This window comes from Mastomys coucha, unplaced genomic scaffold (genome assembly GCF_008632895.1).
Source record: "Mastomys coucha isolate ucsf_1 unplaced genomic scaffold, UCSF_Mcou_1 pScaffold18, whole genome shotgun sequence".
Lineage (NCBI taxonomy): Eukaryota > Metazoa > Chordata > Mammalia > Rodentia > Muridae > Mastomys > Mastomys coucha.
The window spans coordinates 79,528,091-79,553,286 of NW_022196900.1; the positions used below are offsets into that span (position 1 = coordinate 79,528,091).

Here is a 25,196-nt window from a genome sequence, read left to right on the forward strand (position 1 = left end):
TGTTCCAGCTCTGAGCGGCCATTTCAGGACTCTTCCAACATGGGAGTGGGGACGTGGCTGAGCATCCTTGCATCAGGGCTTCAGGTCACTCTCAGTAATCCTCCCAAGGCACAATACGACCCTCGGGACCTCGATAGCCCAAGGCTAAGAAAAAAAAGAATCAAGCCGATATTGTCACCCATATTATACAGACAAGAGACAGTGGGTGTGTGTATCTTTGTTCCTGGTTATCTGTTACAGACAGACAAACAGACAAAGACAGATGGTCTCACTCTCCTCCCCACCAGCCCCAGGGGAAGCTGTGCACTGCCTGTCCGCACATGTGGCTCCCAGCAGCTGCACATTCCGTCAATGACCAGCTGTGGTGGCAGCTGTGGAGGTGGAGAGTGAGCTCTGATGGGTCCCAGGAGGGAGGGGGAGGGCAGGAAGGGCCTGAGATGAGCAGGGGTCAGGGAGTGAGACAAGGAAGCTCTTCGAGTTCTCAGGCTGGAACACAGAGCAGAGAAGCAGCCACTAGGAAGCTGACATCTGGGCCTTGGCACAGAGAGTCTGGGGAGGTCAGGGCAGCCCCAGAATGCCCTAACTAGCGCTTAGCATGAGCAAGAAGAGAGAGACTACACAGTGAGATATGCAGGGCCAAACCTCAGGCCTCACAAGAGACACAACTCTGAGAATGACCCGGCTTGTAGGAGGTGAAGCCATGGGTGTGAACGGATCACCTAGGGAAAGGACAGATAGAGATAAAGGCTGGCCGTAAGGGTTGCCCTCTGAACACCAGGCACCGTGTGTCATTTCATCCCCACGAGCCTACAGCAGTAAGAGCATCATCATTAGCCCATTTTATAGGTGTGAAAACCAAAGTTTCGCTGTGTGCAACGGGAAGTATTCCTGCTCCTCTGAAGATCCCAATGCCTCAGATGCAGAGGGAGCAGAGAGGCCAAGCACTGCAAAGAAGCCACATGGTCCAAAGATGCTTTCCCCAAAAGGGAAGTCCTGGTTGTGATTATGCTGTCTTCCCAGGGATCCCAGCACTGCCTCATCCACAGAAAAGGTAGAGACCTTCAGGGATCTCCCCAACTCTGTCTTATCACTAGACTTCCAGCCAGTCTGTACCAAACACCTACGATGTGCCAGACTCTGCCAGACGGTGGGAGTTAACAGCGACAACCCTGACACAGTTCCTGCTTTTATGGGAATTCCAAAAGCTGTCCCCAAGACAGACATAAATTATTGCACAATTCTTAACTAGCCAGCTGCTGCCAGCGCATCTCGCACACCCCACCCTGAGATCCGTCTCCCCCACCGCGTGAGAGGCCCTGTGGTCAGCCCAGCAGAGGGTTCTGGAAAGCTGGTTCTGTGTATGGCACCCATGGAAGTGAACCATTTAGAGCCAGGGCCATATCTGTCCGGTGATCCGAGAGAAGATGGGACTGACCTTGTGTGGCTCCGGAGACTGAGAAAGTACCACCAGAACTGAAATCTGTCCCTGAACATCTCCTGCTTGCTCAGGGCCAGAGCATAGGGACTGTCTGACACTCTGCAGAAGCCATCTGTTGGCTGATGGTGAAGGGCTCAGAAGCAAGCAGCGAGGTGAATCTGGGCGGCTCTTGGAGTGTTGGACAGTCTCAGTCTAAAGGGAGGAAGACAGGGAAAGACTGTTCTTCTCCACACTTCCCTTCTCACTACTCTGGCCCTCGTCAGCCTGGAACTTGCTGTATAGACTAGGCTGGCCTTGAACTCCGAGAGAACCACCATGCTCAACTTGAAAGCCTTTTTTTTTAATGCCTATCCATCTTAAAACAAAGGAAAAGCAGACCCTAGTTAGACTATACCCTTCTCTTCCCCTGGCTTAGTGTACGGTCCCAGTCTTGCCTCTCAAACTAGTGTTCTTCCAACAGCACCTATTTATTACATACGTGTTCCCTGCCATACATGGTTCCAGATGCTGGACACATGCCTCTGTTGTCAAGCAATTTGCCTTCTTTTGAGGCATGGACAGTAAATAAATAGACATGTTTAATATAATGTAAACTATGTTGTTGGATGCTCTGGAAAGGCTTTGGAGAGGGAACAGGCAGAGACTGATGGGGTACTGGTGGCTACTTTAGGGCAGTCAGGAGAGTCCTCTCTGGGGATGGGAAAGCAAAGAACTGGATGGAGCGAGTGAGATCTGCTATGATTTGACACAAAAGAAGATCCTGGGAAGACAAGGTAGCATATCCCAGGCTCAGAATCAGGGACAATCATGGAACACCAGCGGGGAGGAAGGCAGGAAGACTGTAGAAGTGAGGCTTCAGAAACGGGCTGGGGATGAAGCTAGCGAGATACCTAGAGACAAGTATTCACTAGGTGGCCATTCCTTGTGTACTCTGAGCCATTCGGGAATAAGCACTAGCATTGCTTCCCTTCGATCTTAAGGATGCTGAGGTTTGGATGATAAATTATACACTTGCCCTGTGTAGATGCATGGGGAGCAGCTAGCGTTTGGTTCAGGATGTGATGGGAGGTCTGTGGGTGATGCTGAGTGGGAGGTGACATGCATTTTAAAGGATCACAGCCAAGTCTGGGGCAGCATTCTTTGGGCTCCCGCTGAGCACTCTTGGTTCTCCTAGCCTTCTGAGTATCCTTTCCTTCCTAGGCTACTTGATGGCAACCCGGTCCTGCTGAGCCTTCTCCTAGGCCTTTCAGGTATGTCCAGCCTCTTACACTGCCACACCACACTGTCTCTAGTCTCTACAAGGTTCATACTCAAGAACTATGCAATAGAGTTTCTTTTTTTAATACACACACACACACACACACACATGTTTTAAGTAAGTTTTCACTTTTATGTTGGGTGCAAGTGGCCCATGGGTCTGCAGGTTTTACTCATCTGTAAAGAGTTGCTTTGAGCAGTACATCACAACTGGGGCCAATTTCTCCCATTTGGTGTTATCTGCAGATTTTCTGGAAAATACTGCTTGCATCTAGTGGGAAGTGGTTAGTGTTTAACAGTCTATAGGCCACAGAATAGCCCCCAAGCCACAGTTACCCAGCCCCAAATATTAATATAAAGGTTGAGAAGGCCTGTGCTGGGTTAGTACTAGCCAATAAGAACATCATGGGGACTGTATATACAATCAAAGATGTTCTAGGAGCCACAGTGGGGGCAGAAAAAAAGCAAGATACAATGGCTCACACCTGTAATCTTGGCTCTCAGGAGGCTGTAGCTAGAGGCTCTTGAGGTCAATATCAGCCTGAGCTACATAGTGACATTAAAAATAGGAAAAAGCAATAGAGTAATAAAAAGGGGAAAAAGAAAATAGCTGAATTTAAATATATGTATTTTAAATTTTTGTATATATATGAATTTGAATTAAAATATATGTATTTTAAAGAGATGGCTCAGCAAGAAAATTGCTTGCCACCAAACCTGACATCCTGAGTTGAAACCCTAGGACCTACATGGTGGGAGGAGAAAATGAATTCCTACAGTCTGTTCTCTTACCTCCCCAGGCACACCACGTGTGTGTGTGTGTGTGTGTGTGTGTGTGTGTGTATACACATACACAGACACACACTAAATAAATAAATAAATAAATGTAGTTTTTAGAATTCCTGTTGTGTTGCAATCAGAAATTCAAGCCAATCTGGTTTCAAGTTCTTTAGGCATGTGTCTGAAGGCCACTGTACTGATGGCATAGCACTAGGCTTAGAGCTAGATTGCATAGCCTAATGTCTGAGAGCTCTATAAGATAATAAAGCCAGCCGGGCAGTGGTGGCACATTCCTTTAATCCCAGCACTTGGGAGGCAGAGGCAGGTGGATTTCTGAGTTCAAAGCCAGCCTGGTCTACAGACTGAGTTCCAGGACAACCAAGGCTACACAGAGAAACCCTATCTCGAAAAACCAAAACAAATAAATAAACAAAAAGATAACAAAGCTGTTATTTGCCTCTGAAATCAAACTGCCATGTGAGATTCCAGCTCTTCTTCCTCTGCCAGGGTCACTCTACCCATCTCCTCTCATTTGGCCAGTTAAGGGTTAAATGAATTAAAACTTACACAACACTTAGAATAGCAGTTCTCAACCTGTGAGTCTCGATCTTTTGGGAAGTTGAACGACCTTTTCACAAGAATTGCCTAAGAAACATAGAAAACCACAGAGATTTATATTAGGATTCACAACAGTAGCAAAATTACAGTTGTGAGGTTGCAATGAAAACAAGTTTATGGTTGGAGGTCACCACAACATGAGGAACTGTGTTAAAGGGTCATAGCATTAGGAAGGGTGAGGACCACTGACTTAGGACCTTATCAGCTGCTGTGGGAAGTACTCGTCAAACCATTAATAACAGGCTCCGCCTCTCCATCCATTTGTCCTCTCCCATAGCTTTAAAGGTCATCTATTACCTAATGACTTCCAAACTTAGATCTCTTTTCCAAACCCCATAGTCCCGATTTAACTGTGCAGTTTATTTTGAGGACCTGGGAGGTCTCTCGAGAACATGCCCACCACAGAGCCCTTACCTTCCCCTGCAAATCCTCCAACCCTTGCTATCTCAGTCAATCACATGGAGCAAGTACCTGCCTCTCTAGGAAATGCCTAGTGCATGCATTGGGCAATCTCTACACTGGTTGAGGTTCCCTCTGCTTTGGCATGTGCCCACAGACATTATGTGAGTGCTGAGGGCATTTGGAACAGGAGAATTATTGGTGCTTGCGGCTGCCGTGGCCAGCAGAGTTTCCTGATGCCGGCCGTTCGTGCTAATCCTACCTGCTCATCTATGTGCATGAGTTTCTGTGCTTGGCCAAGTGGTTATGTGTGGGTCTGAATGGTAAGAGGCCTGTTCTTTCCCATCAGAAAGCGGGTCTGCAAGCAGATGATACTATGGTGTGAAAGTGTAGACAGCTTCGGGTGACCAACCCCACTTTCCTACACCAAAAAGCTGGCTTTCTTCGGTGCCTCTCCCAGTGATCCCGACAAAGGGAAAGGGCTCCCCTGGTGCCCTGGCCACCACACCCACCTCCACCATCTCCCCATTGCCCTGCAAGAAGTTCACCTTAGAAGATTTGCCCTCGGCTTCCCTCTGCACTTCTCTGATCTAGGAGGACGGCAGCTGAATCTCTCCGGACAAGGACAGGAACTCTCACTGGCGAAATAGTTTTGTCTGTCGTCAGACAGGCTCCCCCAGAAAGAAAAGCCGAGGGCCCCTTTGCTCTCCCTCTCCCTCTCCCTGATGCCTGCCAGGACAGCTGTCATTAAATGAATTGGGGTGACTCCCAGGGACACCCCACCAACCACCACACCTTACCTACCTTCTCCCTTCCTGGGCTTCCTCCTACAAGCCGGAAGCTCGAAGATCTTGGCCACTGTAAAGCCAGTGCTTGGGAGGTGGAGGCAGAGGGTCGGGGATCAGTAGTAATTCAAGATCATCTTCTGCTACACATCAAGTTCAACGCCACTTTGGGCTCTATGATCCTCTCTCCCCTCCTCCAGCCTTCTAGACTGGCAAGCAGCAACCACCCCTTTTGGGGTTCACCAAAGGACTTCGAAGTTGTGGGCATCCTACAGCACCTGTGGCTCCCCAACAAACACACACACACACACACACACACATACACACACACACACACACACACACACACATACACACAAACACACTCACAAACTTTGGTCCCTTGTGGAAGGAGTGACTGAGGAATGACCTCCAAGAGGTCACAGGCACCCCCAGTAAACTCTCCAAACCCATCTGCCCGCCCAGGATGCCCTGGAGCAGGAAGGTACAGGTCTGCCTCTTATAAAAAACTGAGGCATTGCAAAGCGAAGTCTGTCGCACAGAACTAGGGACAGATCCGGATTCTCTGGGCTTCCCTGTGGGGCCTCCCAGGGCACCTGCCCAAGGCCACCCAGAGCGCCAGCCCAGGCAGCGCCGGTGGAGCGGAGCCGGACCTCCCAGCGGCCGATGGGGGCGGTGACCGCCCGGGGCCTTCCCACGGTTCGGTGGCGCGTCACCGCGGGGGCGAGGGGGCGCCGGGGCGCCCCGGGCTGCGGTGCAGGAAAGGGCCCTGGGAAAGGGCGGTGTCGGCTCCCGGGCCGGGGCGGGGCTGAGGCGGGGCCCAACAACCAACTCCAGGGATCGCAGGGCTGGGACCCTTCAGCCAGCTTTCGCCATGAAGCGGCCCAGGGCGCCCAGTGGCTCCGACGGCGAGTCTGATGGACCCATCGACGTGGGTCAGGAGAACGATCTTAGGTAAGACAGGGTGGGGCGAGGGCCGTCCCGGGATGAGAGAGTCCAGCACACTCAGGTTTGTGCGCAGCCCTCAGGTGTCAGCCAAGATGCGGGGGCGTGTGCAATGACTCCAGTGCGTCCATAGCACCAATGCGGCAGATTCCTGAGTACCCTGAACCAGCTATGGTTCAAGGAGCTGTGATGGGAGGACAGTTCAGCTGGAGGATATTCTGTCAATTGGCTACCCCCAGGGACGCCCCTGAGAAGTTTTCCTGCAGACCTTAGGAAACCTTCATAGACGTAGGTACCGCGTTCCATTGCCCATAATTTGTTTACTATGAAGACATCAGCGCTTCCCCAATTTCATTCTTCTTTGGGAGCAGTTTTCACACAGTACACAAACGGACTGTGGGCTGTGTCCTTTTTTCTTTGAGCATACTGGGACTTGGGATTAGGTACTGAGGAAAATAATAGCCAAATTGCAAAAACCTAGACTCCAATCTTCAGTACCCCTTCCACCAAACCACCCAAGTCGCCAGTGCTGTTCCGCTTCTATGAAATAATCTAACTTCTAACCCATAGAACAAACTAAACTTGTACAATCCTTGCTGCCTCTCAGCTCTGTGACTCCATAAGCTTCGGTTTTCTGATCTATAAAATGGGTATAAACGATAAAGCCAGCTTCAGAGCGGGTGTAAAAATCAAACAGAAGAATGTCAAGGCCTTAGCAGTAGCTCTCGGTGAATGCCTAGTGTCAGGCTCTTGGAAAGAGTCTTCAGGCCTTCACCACCCAGCTCACAGCTGCCACCAACTCACCTTACGGCTTTTCCTTTTCTTCCCTCTCCTTTCCACTCTTTCCCCTCCCCCCTTTCCTCCTCTTCCTTCTTCCCCCTTTCCTTCATTCAATGCTAGGGATTGGATCCAGAGCTTGGTGCGTGCTAGCCAAGTACCCTGTCACCATGCAGTTCTGAGCCTTTGGTTTCCCTGCCTGGGCCTGTTTCTCCATAAAGAATAGGGTGTGAATGGAAAGAAAAGGACCCAGCTACTGAAGCAGCTCATCTCTCTTGCTCTACTAAACCTTATTTGTCTCTGACCACCATGTACGTGTCCTGGCACATGTACACATACATAGAATGACTTTTTTGGTTTGTTTAGGTTTTTCTCAACGGTTTCTCTATGTAGCTTGGGTGTCCTGGAACTCACTCAGTAGACTAGGCTGGCCTCGAACTCAGAGATCACCTGCCTCTGCCTCCCCAGTGCTGGGATTAAAGGTGTGTGCCACCACCACACTGCTAATTTTTTTTTTTAAAAGATGCTACAGCTAGGCATAGAGACACATGCCTTTAATCCTAGCACTTAGGGGACAGAGGCAGGCAGATCTCTATAAGTAGCCAGGGCTACCTTTTGACTTAGTGAGACCCTATCTAAAAAAGGGTGGAGAGGGTTTCCCTCTCTCTTCCTCTCTCTCTCTCTCTCTCTCTCTCTCTCTCTCTCTCTCTCTCTCTCTCTCTTTCTTGCTCTCTCTCTCTCATCCTCAAAATCTTACATGTTAGGTCTGGGGATATATAATACAGTTTCATGTGTAAATCCTTTAAAAAATTTTTAGCAGAAATTGCTACGTAGAGAAATAATTCTCAAAGTCTGTTTCTGCTGGTAGAGAGGGGGCCCAGCACCACACGATAATGGAGAACAGAGGATCTCAGATTCAATGCCATTGGGTCTTCAAGAACCAGAGTCAAAGCCCATGACAGAGAGCTCTGGTGAATCAGATTGGCTTCTACTCTTCATGAGTACACAGCCCAGGCAGTAACTGCCTAGGGATACAGTGATCCTGAATAGGATGGAAGAGTCAGAGAGTGGGCTTCGAGGGCCCCCAAGTGGGGAGAGGCCACCCCCAACTGTAGTGACGATAATGGTTTCCTGATGGTGCTAACATTGGGGCTAAGGTGTAAAGGTCACAGCAGGATTCCCCCTCTATCTTTTTTTTTGTCATTTTGGCCAGAGCCCATTGTTAGGGTCTGGTCTAGAAGACCAGACCGCTCCAAGGGAAAGCAGCTGGACATCTGGCAGGCAGACTTATAGATGCCTCTTTGTAGCACTTTGCAAAGGGCCCTCCCCCCGGCAGACATAAATGCTTCGATTCAGAGACCGCTGAACGACGCTTGCTGTGGCCTAGATGCTGGACTGGGCATCCAAGCCCAGATGTATCCTGCCCAGTCTCTGCCCTCAGGGAATTCTCAGAGAAGAAGAGTTTCCTGTACAAAGAAAGCCAGATAAACTATGGCAGGGGCCGTAGGGTTAGGGCAGCCAGACTCTGGGGGTCAGAAGCAGTACACAATCCCTCATGCTCAGAGCTGCAAGACCAAAGGGGCATGGTGTATTCTGATGTCACCCAGGACATCTGGCTGGTGGTGGTAAGAGCATCCTGTCCCGTCCATGGGAATCACCCACAGAGCTCTTGTGTGTGACCTTGGGCCCCTGAAACAGTCTGGATCCACACAGAATACATCCTCTCCCTTACCCACCTTCAAATATTTCACGAGCAGCTCCCATATGTCAGCCTGGGAATCAGGGTCTATGTGCTGTTCCTTTAAGACTGAAGGTACCTGGTAGTCTTTAAAGTCAGGGAGACCTGAGTCCCTCCCCACCATTTCCTTGTATAAGTGACTTTTTACCCTTTCCTGAACTGAAGTTTTCTTTAAAAAAAAAAAAAAAAAAAAGTGTGCAAATATCTGCCTCTGAGGGTGAGGCTTGTGTAAGGTTGTATCTACCTATAACACATAGCTTCTTGCTTTGCCACAAGCTGGCTTCTAATAAGTGTTGTCACACAGTGAGGACGGTGCCACATTCATGAGGCAGCAAGGTTCGATGAAAAAAAAAAAAAACTAGAAATGGAAAGGCTGTATTACTACACATGATTCTCAACCCTGCATCTGCCACATCCCTCCTCCTAAAATGATTGTTTCTCCTAAGATCTGTTGTGCAATAGATGAGACAAGTGGATATGGACTGCTGTCTAGAACAGAAAGTACAGCCTACGAGAGAGACATGGTAGGATGATGCATATTTGAGAGACATCGCCAAGAGTGCTGAATTAAAAGCCAGTAGGTATGGGGCTGGAGAGATGGCTCAGTGGTTAAGGGCACCAGCCAACTCTTCTGGGAGTGACTCTCAGCACCCGCTTAGCAGCTCACAGCTGCCTGTAGCCCAAGTTTTTGGCCACAGACATACATGCAGGCAAAACACCCATACACATAAAATAGTGGTTTTTTGTTTTTGTTTTTGTTTTTTTTTTTAAATAAGGCAGTAGATGTGACTCTGATTCTGAGTTTGCTGTGTGGCTGGCCAAAGGTCCTTTTTCCTCTCTGACTATTCTCACTTTACAAATGGCCTTAGTTCTGTGTGATTGCCCACCCATTAAAGCATTGGAGTCCTGCCTTGGCTTGATAATAAATGAGCAGAGTCACCTCCAAGGGTCCCACACAAGGGAGCTCCCAGATAGAGTTGGGATTTGGGGTGTTCAGGACTTGCAGGCAGACCACTTAGAAAGCCACACTACCTGAAGAGACTGCCTTGGAATTCCACTGAGGGGATGCAGAAGGCTCTCAGAGATCCTGGAGCTCACCACCTCCTTTCTAGGGCCATGAAGATCTGCCTAGACTCTCAGAGAGTCTTCCAGCCCCACTCTCACTATCAGGGCCAGATCCCAAGCTGTGGTGAGCTCTGGCTGGGAGCCTTGAGGATAAGGGGATTGGAGGACTAGTCAGACAGACAGGAAGTCAGACTTAAGAAGAAAAACAATGCTGAATTGGGAGCCAGAAGATAAGTTCCCATGATGCTTTGCTCTTGAGCAGCTGTGTGGGCTGGACAAGCCGCTTTGGCCCCCTGAGGCTCAGCATCCTCATCTGGAAAATGGACTTTAAAAAAAAAAGATTTATTTATTTATTATATGTAAGTACACTGTTGCTGTCTTCAGACACTCCAGAAGGGGGTGTCAGATCTCATTGGTTGTGAGCCACCATGTGGTTGCTGGGATTTGAACTCAAAACCTCTGGGAGAGCAGTCAGTGCTCTTAACCACTGAGCCATCTCTCCAGCCCCTGGAAAATGGACTTTTATAAAATCCAGAGGAGAGATACTTGGCAGTGGTGCCTAGCAAACTGTAAGGTGAGATTCGCCTGGGAAATTTAGAGGAAGGGGCGGATCATGTGGCAGGGTAGAACTGACCAAGAGACTGGAGAAGGTGGGACTTGGGGAAACGTGCCCTTGGCCCTGAAGCTGAGTGTTGCTGTGTCAGCCTCTGACAGCTGGTCCCTGAGGAGGGATCGGACTGAGAGGCAGTGACGTACACAAGGCTAACCCAATACCCAGAGAGATGCTTTATCCTGCCAAGGAAACAAAGGCTGTGCTTCTTATGTACCTTGGCTCTTAGAGCTTGTCCCCAGTGAACCAGAGAAGCTTTGTAAACAAGCTGCCCTACAGATCTCAGGCCCTGGCTCCCAGAGCCCTGGCTCCCAGGGGCTTTCACAGATCTGTGAGCAGCTCTGTTTGTCCAGATGTGAGGGTGAGAGGAGATACCTTTTTCCAGATGTGCCTGGAATAAACCTGTGGCAATGTGGTGCCTGCTCTCTCCTGAAGCCACCTTTCTGTGAGGCATTGATAAAAATGACCCAACCCCAGATGCCACAAAGATATTCACATAGGCTGAGACCCTCCTGGTGAGCCACATATGCCCCCATTCCACAAAGGCCCAGAAGGCAGATGTCTGTGGTATGTACATTCTCTGTGACTGTAAAGATAAGAAAGGAAGTTAAGACATCCTACCACAGGCTTTGCCTTGTCCCACGCTTGTGGAAGATGTGAGCTATACTAGTGTGTGAAACAGACACACATGCTCCACACTCACAGGCCTGTCGGAGAGATGGGAGTTAATCAAATAATCATGCAAGAGTAAAACAATAAGCCAACATAAATGTGGTAGATGCAGGAGCCTGGGAAAGTAAACATCGGGGACATCTAGCAGACTAGTAATTGTAAAAGAAAGAAAGGGCAGGGAGGAGCTCCTAAAGGAGGTGACATTTTGTGGCAATCTGACAGACAGTTGAAGTTAGACTTGTGAGGAGACGGGCTGGACCAGAGATGTCTAGAGCACAGAGCCCATATGCAAATGTAGGACAGTTGGTGCTGTCACAGACTGGAGCATGCAGAGCAAGAGACAATCAGAGGTGACAGGAATTAGTTGGACCAACCAAAGGATGGATCTTAAAAGCACTGAGAAGCCACAGGAGAGATGTAAGATGGACAAGATCAAGTTTACATTTCAATGATTGCTTCACTTCACTGGTAGTGGCAGTACAAAGGGTATGGGGGACCCAAAGGAAAGTTCTTCTTGTAATCCGGGGGCTGAGAGACATAGAGGAGCATGGAGATCAAGAAGAGAGGGATGAGGGCTGATGAGATGGTTCAACGGGTAAGAGCACCGACTGCTCTCCCGAAGGTCCTGAGTTCAAATCCCAGCAACCACATGGTGGCTCACAACCACCTGTAATGAGATCTGGCGCCATCTTCTGGTGTGTCTGGAGACAGCTACAGTGTCCTTATTTATAATAAATCTTTTTTTTAAAAAAAAAGAAAAGGAAGAAGAAGGAGGAGGAGGAGATGAAGAAGAAGAGAAGGAAGAGGGGGAGGAGGAGGAAGAGAGATGAAACTATATTGATGTGGAATAGGCAAGTTTTGTTTTTTTGTTTTTGTTTTGTTTTGTTTTGTTTTTGTTATTTTCAAGACAGGGTTTCTCTGTGTAGCTCTGGCTGTCCTGGAACTCACTCTGTAGACCAGGCTGGTCTCGAACTCAGAAATCTGCCTACCTCTGTCTCCCAAGTGCTGGGATTAAAGGCGTGCACCACCACCGCCTGGCTTGGAATAGGCAAGTTTTAACCAGGAGGTGAAGACAAGGATTAAATCAAAGAAAGTTCCAGAGCAGTAGGAGCTGGGGGAGGGGGGACCTTCGCTGAGATAGAACTTGGATAGACAGGTGCTGAGCAAGGTCATGTTTGATATGTTTGTTGACATTCCAAAATGGCAGGAGAGACACCTTGCCCAAAGTTCTGGGGTTGAGTCCTCGATGCTCTCCAGTGAACCTCTGCCATCTGACAGGGCAGCTAGAGCAAAAAGCCGTCCTGAGGGGAAGCAGTTGGAGTGGTTATTCTGGTCAACATCTGGGAAGGAAACCCCTCGGCTAGAGTCTTTGTAATACAACTACTGGGGTTGCAGCAAGCATCCATCATCCAGCCTGAGCTGCAGAGGAAGGCACGGTCGTGGGAGGGAAAGCGAGGATACCCGGACCCTGCCTTCTGGGAGGCCAGAGCAACGTCCCCGAGCGTGCGAGAGGAGACTGTGACCCAGATGCCGCCTCCGCCTCGCCCCCGGCCGCGCCGCGTGGGAGGAGGCGGCAGCTGCGGGCCGGGCGGAGGGCGGGCGGCGGCGCTCCGGCCCGTGGGAAGCGGCGGCATCTGCGCTTTCCACGCTCCTTCTCAGCGGCTAGCTCTGAAATTTAACCCGCCCGGCCCGGCTCGGCCGCCGCTGGCCCGCGCCCTCAGTCAGCCCGCCCCCGGGATCGGGTTGCAGGACCCGAGAGGGAGCATCTCGGTTCGCGGTTCCCCGACGGCTTGCTGCCCAAGGGGGCAGGGGCGAAGCGAGCAACTCGTGGCCACCAGGGGCTAACAGGCAGGAAGCTGGGGGAGCACGGAGGTCTTGGCCCAGAAGAAATAGGTCTCCGGGGAGAAAGGGAGAGCGGGCGAGCTCTCTTAGTGCATGCTCTGCGCCCCCTTCCTGGCCTAGGAGACTGTGGCCACCTGGGAGCCCCGCCCTTACGCACCCCATTTCCCCGACTCCCTCCGGGCCTGCTGCCAGCTGGGCCTCCCAGGTCAGCCTAGGCCAGGGAGATGATCCCTCAGCTCTGAGAAACTAGCCTTTCTCTTCCTCTGCAGCCAGATGGCCAGGCCGATGACCACCCCCAGCCCTTCGCAGATGCAAGCCCGGAAGAAGCGCAGAGGGGTGAGTGTGCAACAACTTTTGAGGAGCTCAGGCAGGGTTTGCGCTCTCAGTCCCAGGAGGCCGTGCCCATCCTGCCAGTCGACCGCACAGGTTCAAACCCAAGCTCTGCCAACTGGATTCCTGGAGGCTGGGCATGCCACCTCCCCTCCAATCCCTTTGCTCCTTCCTCAAAAGATTAACTTGGTTGTTTTTCAAATTCACTTTGTAGTTTAGGATGCCCTTGAACTCCTGATCCTGCTGTCTCAGCCTCCCAAGTGCAGAGATTACAGGCCTGTGTCATCACACCTGGTTTTTACAGTGCTGAGAATTTAGTTAATTCGGGCCTCGTGCATACTACACGCAAGCACAGTGCCAAGTGAGCTACATCCCCAGCTGCCAAAGGACTGTTCTTAAGACAGTACATCACCATAAACTCTGAGTGCCACCCATTAATACTTTAGTTGTAGTCTGTCCTGTGCCCTGCCTTCCTCTGAACCCATAACGTTCTTCAAGTGTTGAGCCAGGAGGTGTGCAGAGGCCAGCTCACTGGTAGCTGCTCTCCATCTTAATCTGCCCCACCTTCTCCTCTATATCTAGAGGCCTGGGATCCAGCCAGAGCCAGCCAGTCACTCATTTACTCACTCACCAGAAGACTTGCTCAAAGAGTCTTTCCCAACTTCGTATTCTGTCTCTAAAAAGTGAAGGATTATAATTTCTGCCCAGCTACAAGGATTCTGTTGTCTGAATTGTGGGGTAGTCAGATCATGTGAATGGAGGCCTCTGTGGCTGAAGAGAGCCAAACTGAAAATTCTAGTGTTCTCATGACCCAGTAACTGGCCTAGCAGAGTCCCTCAGATCTACACCACTGTTAAGGCTGTGGATCCCTCCCTGTCCTGATGGGCAGTGACTATTGTCCCTGTAGACCAGTACAAGAGGCCTGGGTGCTAGTCCTAGCTCTAAGTTTATAACTGTGTGACATTAAGCAAATCGTTGTCATTCTGAACTTTCATTCTTGTTTCATCCTCCATAAATAAAGAATAGATTTATTGCCTAGAAACACTATCCTGAGGGGAAATATGACTCAGCATCTGTTACTGGGAAGTGTGAGGGAATGCCTACAGGGGACTTCTCTGTGTTACTTTTCAGATCATAGAGAAACGGCGCCGAGACCGCATCAACAGCAGCCTTTCTGAACTTCGAAGATTGGTCCCCACTGCCTTTGAGAAACAGGTATGTGGCATTGCTGGGTGTGTCAGGGAAACTACCAATTAGTTAGAAGGCAGGGTGTGTGGTACTCAGGGCATCTCCTACTGCATGTGGGAAGATGGCACAGAGGATATGAGCACTTGTTGAAGATCTGAGTTCAAATCCATAGCAGCCACATGGCTGTGCACAGCTGCAACGCCAGCATTGGAAGGCAGAGACAGGCAAATTCTAGGAGCTGGAACAGTGATGCCCTGAGTTCAATCTAGGTCTCACATTATGATAGAAATTATGCCAGCAAGCTGTCCTCTAACATACGTGAGTGTGCACACACACACACACACACATACACACACGCACACACAATTTTAAAAATATAGGGCTGGAGAGATGATCCAGCAGTTAAAAGTGTGTACTGTTCTCCACAGGATTAAAGTTCAATTCCCAGCCAGCTGCCCATTACTCCATAGGACCCCCAACTCCAGGATGATGTCTTCTAGCCTCTGCAGGCACCTGTACACACATGGACATGCGTTCACACAGATACACAGACTACACAGAAACAATAAAAATCTAACAAAAAAATAGGATCAGAAGCAATAGAGAATGACACTCTATGCTATCTCCTGACCTCCGTATGTGTACACACAGGCACCCCACACCCATGCATATATACAAGGCGTGCATGTGCCACACACCTGCACACACATACACAAGCATGTCTAGTTGTCACTGCCCAGGGGACAAGGGGAATGGGCAGTTGTATTTAGCAAGTTATCTCAGACTTTATATCTGACTTGTATTCCTTTGGATTGAATCCTAAGAGGTATCCCGGGACACAGGGATTATTCTGCACATAGCACAGGTGAGAAAAAACGGTGAACAGAGGTGCCATGTGATTCTATCTACTACATTACACAGATCACACTACATTTACAGATAGGAAACATCTGAGCAGACACAGACATGTGGCTGTATCTCATGTCCCCTGACGTTTCTAGAATTCTTAGAACGTAAAACAGGCCACTCAGAGAGTGAGCACTGGTCATGGAGCATAGTAGGGGGCGGGGACTACAGTGGAGAGACAAACGGTTGAATTGGACTGCTTCAAAGATCCTTACAATACGCTCTAGGCTCAGGTCACGTGGCATCTGTCTTCACTTAGGTCGGCTGTTCCTCGGATGCTCATTAAAACCTCCTCAGAACCAGCCATGGACTAGACTTGGTGTCTGTGTTTAAGGGACTGGTATGGAGAATTGAACCCTTCCTTTGGGAGCCAGAGGAAGGACAAGGACTCGACTCAGATAATGTTCTAGGTCTTAGGGATAGCAAAGTCGGAGTTGGATTCCCAGGTTAGCAGATCTACAGGGCAAGTGGAGTCTGGTGATGGTTGGATGAAGCCGTGGAGGTAGATGAGTGTTTGTGGGAAGAGCAAACAGAATGAGTAGGGCTGACATTCACTGGGAATGTTTTAGGAGGCAGACCCCCCCACATCCCCAAGAGACACAGAGAAAGGGAGCTACAGAAGAAGTGGTCCTAATCGAGGCCATCGGGTCGGGAGAGTTTTACAAGGCAGTGCTGCAGATAGGTGGACCGATGTGTGAACTGGCAACCGTGGAGAGCTTGGACAAAGTGATAGCTCTGGTGGTCAGGGAGTGTGTGTGGTGGGGGACAGAGAATGGAGGCAGTGAATGCTGACAGGGACAGGAGGGAAGTGAGCAACAGCTATCAGCCATGGGGCTGCACCCTCTGCCTTTTCTACCCGCAGGGCTCCTCCAAGCTGGAGAAAGCTGAGGTCTTACAGATGACTGTGGATCACTTGAAGATGCTCCATGCCTCCAGTGGCACAGGTAACAATGCTCTCTACTCCCTCAGGAGTTACTCACATTACAAGTACTCGGGGCCCTGGTGATCAAAGAGTGAGCTCAAACTGGTGCACGAAGTAGGTCGTAGCTAGCCTCCTGGCTCTCCGTCTGTAGGACTGAAGGAAACTGTTGTTTTGAGAAAAGGGTCTCACTCTATACCCAAGCTGACCTCGAATTCACACATCTTCCAACCTCACCCTCTAGAATTCAGAGGTTACAGGCATGAGCCACTACACTCAGCTGTCTTTCCTGTTCTGTTGTGTCCCTCACTACTTCCTATATCTCCTTTTGTCCTAACCCTTTCCTCAGTTCAACTCCTCCCAGTCCTAGAGGATTGTTCTGTGTAACAGACTTCCAAAAGTCTCACCAGCAAGACCCGATTGGTGGGTAGCTTGGGATAAGCAAATTCTCAATAGGGATCCCAGGCTTCAAACCAACCTGAACCCAAGGAGGAACCTGCCCAAGAGATTTAGCCATAGGCATCTTATTAGTGTCTCTCCACACTGACCTAAGCTTGGGAGCTGCAGTTGTATCCTTGGCAGTGCTAGGAGACATGCTCACAGCCGGTGTGGGTTTATAGGATGATATAAATCATTCCATCGTTTATTTAGTGCCTGCCTTCTGTTAAAGCCATGGAGCAGCAATGAGTTTTCCAAGCCCTGCAGATGATTGGATACATTGTCTCAGAGTTTCTAGATGTGTTTGGTGATTGCAGGGTCAGGAAGCCTTTCATACTCCACAGCCCTTAGCTACTACCAACGATGGAAATCCCAAGACCAGCTTTCAGAGAGCAGTGGCATTTTAAGTGCGCCAGATTCGTGCTGCTCAGCAGTGACCCCTAGGGGCAGGCAGCACTGCAAGATCCCCCTACCCACCACCCACCCAGAAGGTCTGGATTGGATTGTAGGAATTTTCAAGCCTAGCAGACCCACCCAAATGACTCTATTACGGGAGCTCCTTTTGAACAGTCTACCCAAGGAACACGCTCCTAACAGTGGCATCCAGTGGGGAGATGCTCCGAATTATATTCATGTTTCTCCTATTAAAAGGAAAGTAGTGATTAGCACTTTAAAATGCTGCCTTATCTCACCTCATTCTCACAAGTACCAGGAAGGAGGGGGAGTGGGGGTGGGGGTGGGGAAGGTTGTCCTCACCACCCTGGCAGGCTTTTAATTTGACCCCTGGTTCTGTTGCTTCTCAACTCTGTGACTTAAGACAACTGGTTTATCCTCTCTGCTCCTGGAGTTTCTTCGGCAATAAAGTAGGTATGGTAGAAGAGCATTTTCATGAGGAGGCAAGTAGATACTGCAGTGAAGTAACTTGGCAGGCATTCGTTTAAAAAGGGCAACAGAGCCCGGCATGGTGATACACGCAGGTAGTCAGTCCTTCTGGAAGCACAGGCAAGAGGGTCAGAGTTCAAGTATATAGGAGGCTCTAGTGTGGACTACATGAATCATTGTCTTTAAAATTAGTTAATTAATTAACAGGGGCTGAGGCTGTAGCTCAGTTGGCAGAGTGCTTGCCTACTAGCCACAAAGCCTGGATTCCATCCCTTAGCACTACATCAACCAAGCGTGATGGCACAGGCCTGCTATTCCAGTACTTGGAGTGTGGAGTCAAGAAGATCAGAAGTTCAAAGTTCAACTACATATTGAGTTGAAAGTCAGCCTGGACCACCTTGAGCTGGGTCTCAAAGTATATAAAGAAATAAATGGCTAAAGTGAAAGAGTACAGCAAACACAGACAGGACACATGTACCATCACCCAGCAGAGCCAAGTCTCAGTCCTGCTGAGCTGTCCTGCCCTTCAGAAGGGCCCCAAGCCATGAGCTAGGGATGAGATATTTGCTGCCACTCAGGAGCTAGTACCAGCTGCTCTTTCTCTGTTTGAGAAAAGGGCAGGTATGTAGAGGCGGTGGAGATGCAGATACCTCTGGGGACAGGCATCAGTGACATCAGCCAAGAGAGAGCCCTTGTCTGATGGCAGCTGGAGGCACGGGGGCAGGAGACAGTACATTTCAGAGTGTCTCCTGAGCTGGCGGATGAACTGCTATAGCCTGGGTCTCGGGCTACCTTTCCACCTATGGAGCGTGTCTGAGTACCATTTCATCTCACCCTGTCTCCTCACTGAAGCAGCTTCTATCCCTCCCCCATTCTCAGGCTAAGGAAACTGAGGCTTAGGGATGCTCATCCATGGTCAGGTAGCCCAGTTTAAGTGACAGGCCTGTGATTCCAACCCAGCTCTGGTGGCTTCTAAAGACCCCCCACTACACCATTGAGCCTTCTTCAAGTGACCTTCTCCTCTGATGGCTGCTGTCATTCTCACCTCTTCTTAGCCCTGCCTCCTCTCAGGCGGGGTTATTCTATTTTCTGTTTACAGTCTTTTCCCAGGAGTCCGCTTAGTGAAATTATGTTGGCTGCAAGGTTTTCTTCGCATTAATCAAGAAGTGTGAAGACAATAAATTTTGTAACGCAGTGTGGTTTCTAGTGCTTTTTTTTTTTTAAGGAAAAAAAGATTTATTTAATGTTTATGAGTACAGGATAGCTTCAGACACAACAGAAGAGGGCATCAGATCTCATTACAGACGTGAGCCACCATGTGGTTGCTGGGAATTGAACTCAGGATCTCTGGAAGAGCAGTCAGTGCTCTTAACCGTTAAGCCATCTCTCTAGCCCTTCTAGTGCTTTTTAATGAGAGACTGGGACTCAGAAGGGACAAGCCCAAAGCCACTTGGTCATTGTAGGCTATACAGGTGGGGCAGGTCCCATAGGGTTTCGTGGTCCCCCGGGTCTGGCATGCCCTCACTGTCCTTTACTTTACAGGGTTCTTTGATGCCCGAGCCCTGGCTGTTGACTTCCGGAGCATTGGTTTTCGGGAATGTCTCACTGAGGTCATAAGATACCTGGGGGTCCTGGAAGGACCCAGCAGCCATGCAGACCCTGTCCGGATTCGCCTCCTCTCCCACCTCAACAGCTATGCAGCAGAGATGGAGCCCTCACCCACAACCGCCAGTGCCCTGGCCTTTCCCGTGTGGCCCTGGTCCTTCCTGCATAGCTCTCCAGGCTTGCCTTCCCTAAGCAGTCAGCTCGCCATCCTGGGAAGAGTGCCCGGCCCTGTCCTCCCCAGTGTATCTTCTCCCCCTTACCCTGTCTCAGCCCTGCGGTCGGCACCAGTGCACAGAGCTGCTGCTACCATCCCCCCAGCCCGGAGGAATCTGTTGCCCAGCCGAGGGGCAACTTCCACCCAGAGAGCTCATCCTCCTGAGAGGCCAGCTGTCCCTCCACCCACAGCCCTTGGTGTCAGGTCTGCCAGGGGCATAGTACCCATCCTGCCGTGTTCATCCCCAACAGCCCCTGGAGCTGGGAAATCTGATGACAGTGTGTCTGGTTCCATCTCCAGTCCTTCTCCTTCGGGGCCAACCGGGAGGCCTGCAGGAGCCGTGCTCTACCACTCCTGGGTCTCAGAAATCACTGAAATTGGGGCTTTCTGAGCTGACTCCCCACAATCATCCCCTAGGAATGAGGAAGGTTCTTTTTTCTTTTTTCTCTCCCTGAAGCTCTAAGAATGGTGCCATCTTTCCTGTTTTGTTTTCTCAAATGGCTTCTATGCAAAGGCACCTCTCTTTACCCATCAGAGCCTCATCCCCTCTCACCCCCCTCACCACTGACCTGATAGCCACCTGGCTCCCCCACAACCTTTTGAGAGCTCAGAGCCTTAGTCTCATTTCCCACTGGCACAGATGAGTTACATGGGGCCTTATGGGCCCCTAGTACTGTGGACCCAGTACACATATACCTTGGGTCTGGGTTAAAGCTTTTTTTTTTTTTGGTTTTTCAAGACATGGTTTCTCTGTATAGCCCTGGCTGTCCTGGAACTCACTCTGTAGACCAGGCTAGCCTCGAACTCAGAAATCCACCTGTCTCTGCCTCCCAAGTTGGGTTAAAGCTTTAACTTCAAGGACTCCATGGCAGAGTCATGAAGAGGTGAGACACACCACCCCCCTTGGTCGGGATGACTGGTGGGATTCAGGTATCCCAAGCCAACAAGATGGAATATACTGTCTGCATCACTCCCTGAAGACAGAAACAGGGCTACCGAGAAGTGTCTGTGACTCACCCCGTGAAAGAGTGAAACAGGACAGATCTGTTCTCCAGTCCATCTAAGGCCTGCAGCTGCCATCATCCCAACTTCAGACGTCCAGATGACCACCCACTAGCTTGACAAACCAGGCCAGGAAGATTCTCCACAGCCTGCCTCCCACCTCTGTGGCAGGGCATCCTTACGACCAGGCTTCCCCAGTGCTTCAGACAGGAGCCAGGGCTGGGAAAGCAACAGGAGAGCCCCGCCCCCTTCTCTCGGGCACCATCCTCCAGGACTATGGCCCTTCCCACAGGGTTCCCCGTGTGGAGGACCAGTGGCCCCCGATGGTGGCACCCCCTCCCCCCGCCCGCCCCAAAGAGGCACTCTCTTGGGATTCGGCAGCAGACATCTGAGCTGCCTGGTTTGCATCCGGCTCCCAGAGCCCAGACTGCTGCCACAGCCAAGGGCTGTCAGGCTGGATAAAAATAACTTGGAGGAGGGGGAGAACCATCAGAGGCGGCTCTTCAAGGTCATGGAGTGGGTTGAGGGCCTGAGAGCCTGCTCACCCAGATTTCACACAGCTGGCTCTGCTCAGAGACCCACTCTCTCCTCAACTCTGCCTCGGGCCATTGGCTTCTAATGGGAATAAATGGCCAGTGGAAGGAACAACAGAGACTGAACCAACGTTTAGGGTTGTCCTGTCAGTGGACAAAGTGTGGAAACATTTCTGTTCTCTTTGTTGAACACCTGCTCCCCACAGTTCCCCCCCCCCCCAGGACCACCCAGCATGCCCTTTGGAAGCACCCTCATTCATCCCTGGCAAAGCCAAGGCCGTGGGAACCTAGAACTGGTTACTCACTTCTGGGACCATGCTGATCATGAAAGGCCTTTGAAGTCACCCTGGAAAGCCCCCACCCCTCACAAGTCCCATCCCCAAACTTTGATGGAACCATGGTCCCTGGGGCTGTTGTAAGGAGCCTGTGGGCACAAGATTAGAGTTTGCAAAAGCCATGGAGCAAAAGAGTCATTTCAGAAAAGTGGGATAGAGGGCAGAGGTCACCTGAGTGACCCAGAAAGTGCTTGTGAGTAAGTCAAGAAGTGACTTACTCAACCCCCCTTACTCCCTAATGAAAGCAAGTTCTTAGAATATCGCTGCCATATTGGACCTATCTGAGGGCATCACTGTGGTGTGCATCACCAACCTACTGACGGAGACAGATACAGGGACAGAAGGACGCTCCTGCAGGCTCCTGCAAGCGGGGAGAAGTGACAGAAGTCCCTGGATATTCAGGCCTCCCTGCAGACCTATAGTTTGGCAATCTCCTAGCCAGAGATTCTGCATCTGCTCCCAGCTTCACTGTGGGAAACATTTACATGTCACAGGTTCTCGAACTGCAGGGCAGTCTTTCACACCATGGGAATAGGGCAGAAGTGGCTGAACCCTTTGAGCATCCATCCTGATTGATCTTGGGTTTGTTCTCCCAGGAGACTGGGTGAGCCACCTGACCCCCAACTCCACCCAGCTGAGAACGCAGGTGGAAATTTCTGGTGACCCCAATAGTCTCATTCCACTGCAGGGTATTGCAGACAAGCAATAAAGATGTTTAGTTCTGGACACTTCCACCAGACTCTACGTCTTAAGTATTTCTGGAGTCTCTGGACCTATAGCCCTGGCCTCTCCCCTAGATTATACCCCAGTTTCTTTGCTTCTCTCTGGCTTGCCATCAGTTCTGAAGAGCCACTGGAGAGAACGTGGCATGTACAGGGCATGTCACATCAACCCAGCCTCAGATACTCCTCCCCCGCCCCACCCTGTTATTCTAGTGATAAAAATCAGAACACTTTTTATAATCCAAACCCGACTTCTAGTCTTATTTCTTGCTGGTCCCAATCTTGCTCAGTGCTTATGTCACAGTGACCTGTTCTCACATCCCCAACATTTCCATCTTAGAGCTTATGAGGACCCCACATATGAGGGTCCCAGGATGCTCCCCCACTCCCTTTATGTGGCCTACTTCAGCTCCTTAAGCCTTCTCTTCCATGTTACCTCCTCCTGGAGGCCTTCTGGGACTAGCGTGCTTGATAGCTCATTCATCTGGAAAGTCCCGTTGTTTCCCTTCCTAGAGAGTTAGCGGGCATATACCTGCTTATGTATCTACTTGATTAGGTATATTCCACGCTGGAACGTAAGCTCAATGAGGTCAGGGGCCAGAGCCGGCCTGTGCTCCCATATGCACCCACCACCAAGCACACTGCCTTCAACTTCTGTTGCATAAATTGATGAAGGAGGTGAGTAGGCTTGGGTTCCCTGCTGTGGCTGGCGGACTCTGCTAGGGTGGGTTCCACCGCCTTTCCCCGCTGGCTGGCTGACTTTGAGAGGAGACAGGAGAGCCAGGGCCAAAGGACTGGGGGTTCTGGCAGAAGGCCCTGGCCAGGGGAGACGCAAGCGTGTTGGCCTTGGAGTGAATGCTGACAGCTGGGCCTGCCAGCAGATTTGTTCTTTGCTCTTGGCCTGGCTCCTTAATACATCTAGCTCCCAACAAATCCAGCATTCATGGAGATCTACTCTGTGCCAGCCAGGCCTGGCAGAGCCAATGGTCACGAACACATGGTCACTCAGAGGGCAGTATATCCTCTACGCAGAAAAGACGGGCGGGCATATGACAATCCCTGGAGTCGGCAGAGGGCTGCAGAGTGGGGTAGGTATCTCTGGCTGGGCAGGATGTGGGATGTGGGGCCTGGAGGGAAGTCCTCTCAGAGAACCAGGGAACTCCCTTGCAGAGATCTAGAGGCTCACCCAGGAACTACAGAAGCAGGCTTTGAGCATATGTGGAAGATGGGCTAGCCTGAGCTCTGAGACTGATCTTTATTAGACACTTGTTAATGAGATATCATTTTCTTCAAGTTCTTTGCCCTTCTTGAACTGAATGTTTTCATCTGTAAAATGACTATGATGCAGCCATGGCTCCCCACATATGTGCGTGTGCATACACACAAATAAATAAAACTGTCATAATTTTTTCTTTTTAAAGTAAAAGAACTTGATGCTGCTGAGCATGGTGGAACATGTCTGTAATCTCAGCGCTCACACGGTGAAGCAAGAGAGTGAGGAGTATAAGGCCTCGGCCATGTCTCAAACAACGAAACGGGGAAGGGTCATCACTGAAGAGATGGCTCAGTGGTTTAGAGCATTGGTGGCACTTGCAGAGGACCCAGGTTCGGTTCCCAGCATGGAGCCTAACAATCACTTGGAACTGCAGTTCCAGAGCTCGGTGGCTTTCTCCTTGCCTCAGCACTGCTTCCTTGTGGTGCAGAGGTTCAAGCAGGAGAAACATCCAGACTCGTAAAAACTAGCAAGTTACAGCAGCAGCAACAGCAGCTAAGTGATGATGAAAAAGAAATGGCGGGGAGGGGAGGAAGAGCAGTGGGAGGGGAAGGAAGAGGAGTAGGAGGGAGGAGGAGGAGGGGGAGGGAAGAAGGAGAAGGGGAGGGAGGGAGGGAGGGGGAGGAGCAGCGAGAAAACTAGATGCTTTTGTAATGCTCCGGCCCTGACAGTGATTTAGCTTATCTGGGCAGGCTCAGCCTCTCCTTAAGAGACGCAGAGAAAAACTGGGATCTTCCCCACTTAGGACATTTCTATTCAGTAAGTAGACTGAAGTGCAGCCTGATGAAGGCTGACCCACGCTGGCTTACTTTTAGTGTTTTCTTTGCTTGCTTGTTTTCTTTTTTGTTGGTTTGCTGGTTGGTTTTCTTTTATTTACAAGGTATCCACACCATCTAGGCTGGCTTTGAACTCTCTAAATAACTGATGACCTTGAACTTCTGATCCACTTGTCTCTAGCTCTCTCTCTCAAAGGCTGGAATTGCAGGTGTGTCCCATTAGACCTGGCTTATGCCAGTCTAGGATTTAACCTGGGACTTCATGTGTGCCAAGTGAGCACTCTACAAACGGAGCCACATCCCCAGCACTGTGCCGCGCCGATCACCCTGGCCAGCAGGGAAGAAAGACTAGCACACCAGTTCCTTCCAGCAACAGTTTACTCAGGAGCTGTTAGTTACATGAGAATCAAGGGTGTGGCCCCCCAATGGTCTGTGAGTGCTGCTTAAATACCCTTCGTAGGACGGCCCATGAGCCCATACCACATCCCGCACCTTCATAGGCTATAGCCTCACGATGAAAGATCAGACCACTGGCAGGTGCAACCCTCTTGCCAAATAAGGACTTGTTTACTCCTTAGCAGAAGAATGGCAGGCGCCATCTTTAAGGTGCGGCAGCAGCGCTCCACACAGCACAAAACCGATGGCTTTCTGAGACGCAGAGCAGAATTAATTTCCGCAGGGACATTTCTGTCCCCTGCCCCTCCTCCCAGTCTCCAGCTCAGAGGCTGAAGATTAAGGTACGTTTTATCTGTGCTGCTGTAACTGAATGTCAGTTGACTAAAACCCTCCGTGCACAGTACTTCAGGGGGCTCTTGGAAGCAAAGGTCCACAAGTACGTACAGGTAAATGAGGAAAACCAAGTATCTGTCTGGTACAGGAGCAGACACTCGTTGCCCTCGCTCTCAAGGCAGACATCACTAATCGGTTTCCCAGGCACAGATACTCCCTGACCTTATTCTCATGGCAGACATCACTAATCAATTTCGTATGCTGCCCCTTTCTTATTTTCTTAAGATTTACTTTTTATTTTATTCGGGGGTGTCTTAGTCAGCATTCTGTTGCTGTGAAAAGACACCATGACCATAGCAACTTTTATAAAAGAGAGCATTTAATTGGGGCTGGCTTACAGTTTCAAGGGTTTAATCCA

General features: G+C 50.2%; 1 protein-coding gene and 1 long non-coding RNA gene across 3 annotated transcripts; one reads left to right on the plus strand and one right to left on the minus strand.

The window, feature by feature from the left end:
* Positions 1-1,441: 1,441 nt before the first annotated feature.
* LOC116096582 lies at positions 1,442-5,929 on the minus strand. The gene is made up of 4 exons (XR_004121046.1): positions 5,297-5,929; positions 5,041-5,130; positions 4,043-4,120; positions 1,442-1,630 (listed from the first exon to the last, which is right to left on the minus strand). It is a non-coding gene; the product is annotated as an uncharacterized LOC116096582 (long non-coding RNA).
* Positions 5,930-6,077: 148 nt separating this feature from the next.
* Heyl (hes related family bHLH transcription factor with YRPW motif like) lies at positions 6,078-23,405 on the plus strand. Of its 2 annotated transcripts, none has more exons than XM_031378549.1 (5): positions 6,078-6,231; positions 13,196-13,262; positions 14,388-14,471; positions 16,213-16,294; positions 19,132-23,405. In XM_031378549.1, the coding sequence occupies exons 1-5, from the start codon at positions 6,152-6,154 to the stop codon at positions 19,797-19,799; spliced, it is 981 nt and encodes a 326-aa protein (XP_031234409.1). In that variant the 5' UTR covers positions 6,078-6,151; the 3' UTR covers positions 19,800-23,405. The 2 variants fall into 2 exon arrangements, with proteins under 2 accessions (XP_031234409.1, XP_031234410.1); XM_031378550.1 differs by lacking the exon at positions 6,078-6,231 and adding an exon at positions 12,799-12,932 and having other exon boundaries at positions 19,132-22,246.
* Positions 23,406-25,196: the final 1,791 nt, after the last annotated feature.

Bases quoted from the DNA above. Each gene is read 5' to 3' on its own strand.
- Heyl (XM_031378549.1), top strand. From the start codon at position 6,152: ATGAAGCGGCCCAGGGCGCCCAGTGGCTCCGACGGCGAGTCTGATGGA. The intron at 6,232-13,195 runs GTAAGACAGGGT...CTTCCTCTGCAG, and splicing joins GGTCAGGAGAACGATCTTAG to CCAGATGGCCAGGCCGATGA. The intron at 16,295-19,131 runs GTAACAATGCTC...TTTACTTTACAG, and splicing joins CCATGCCTCCAGTGGCACAG to GGTTCTTTGATGCCCGAGCC.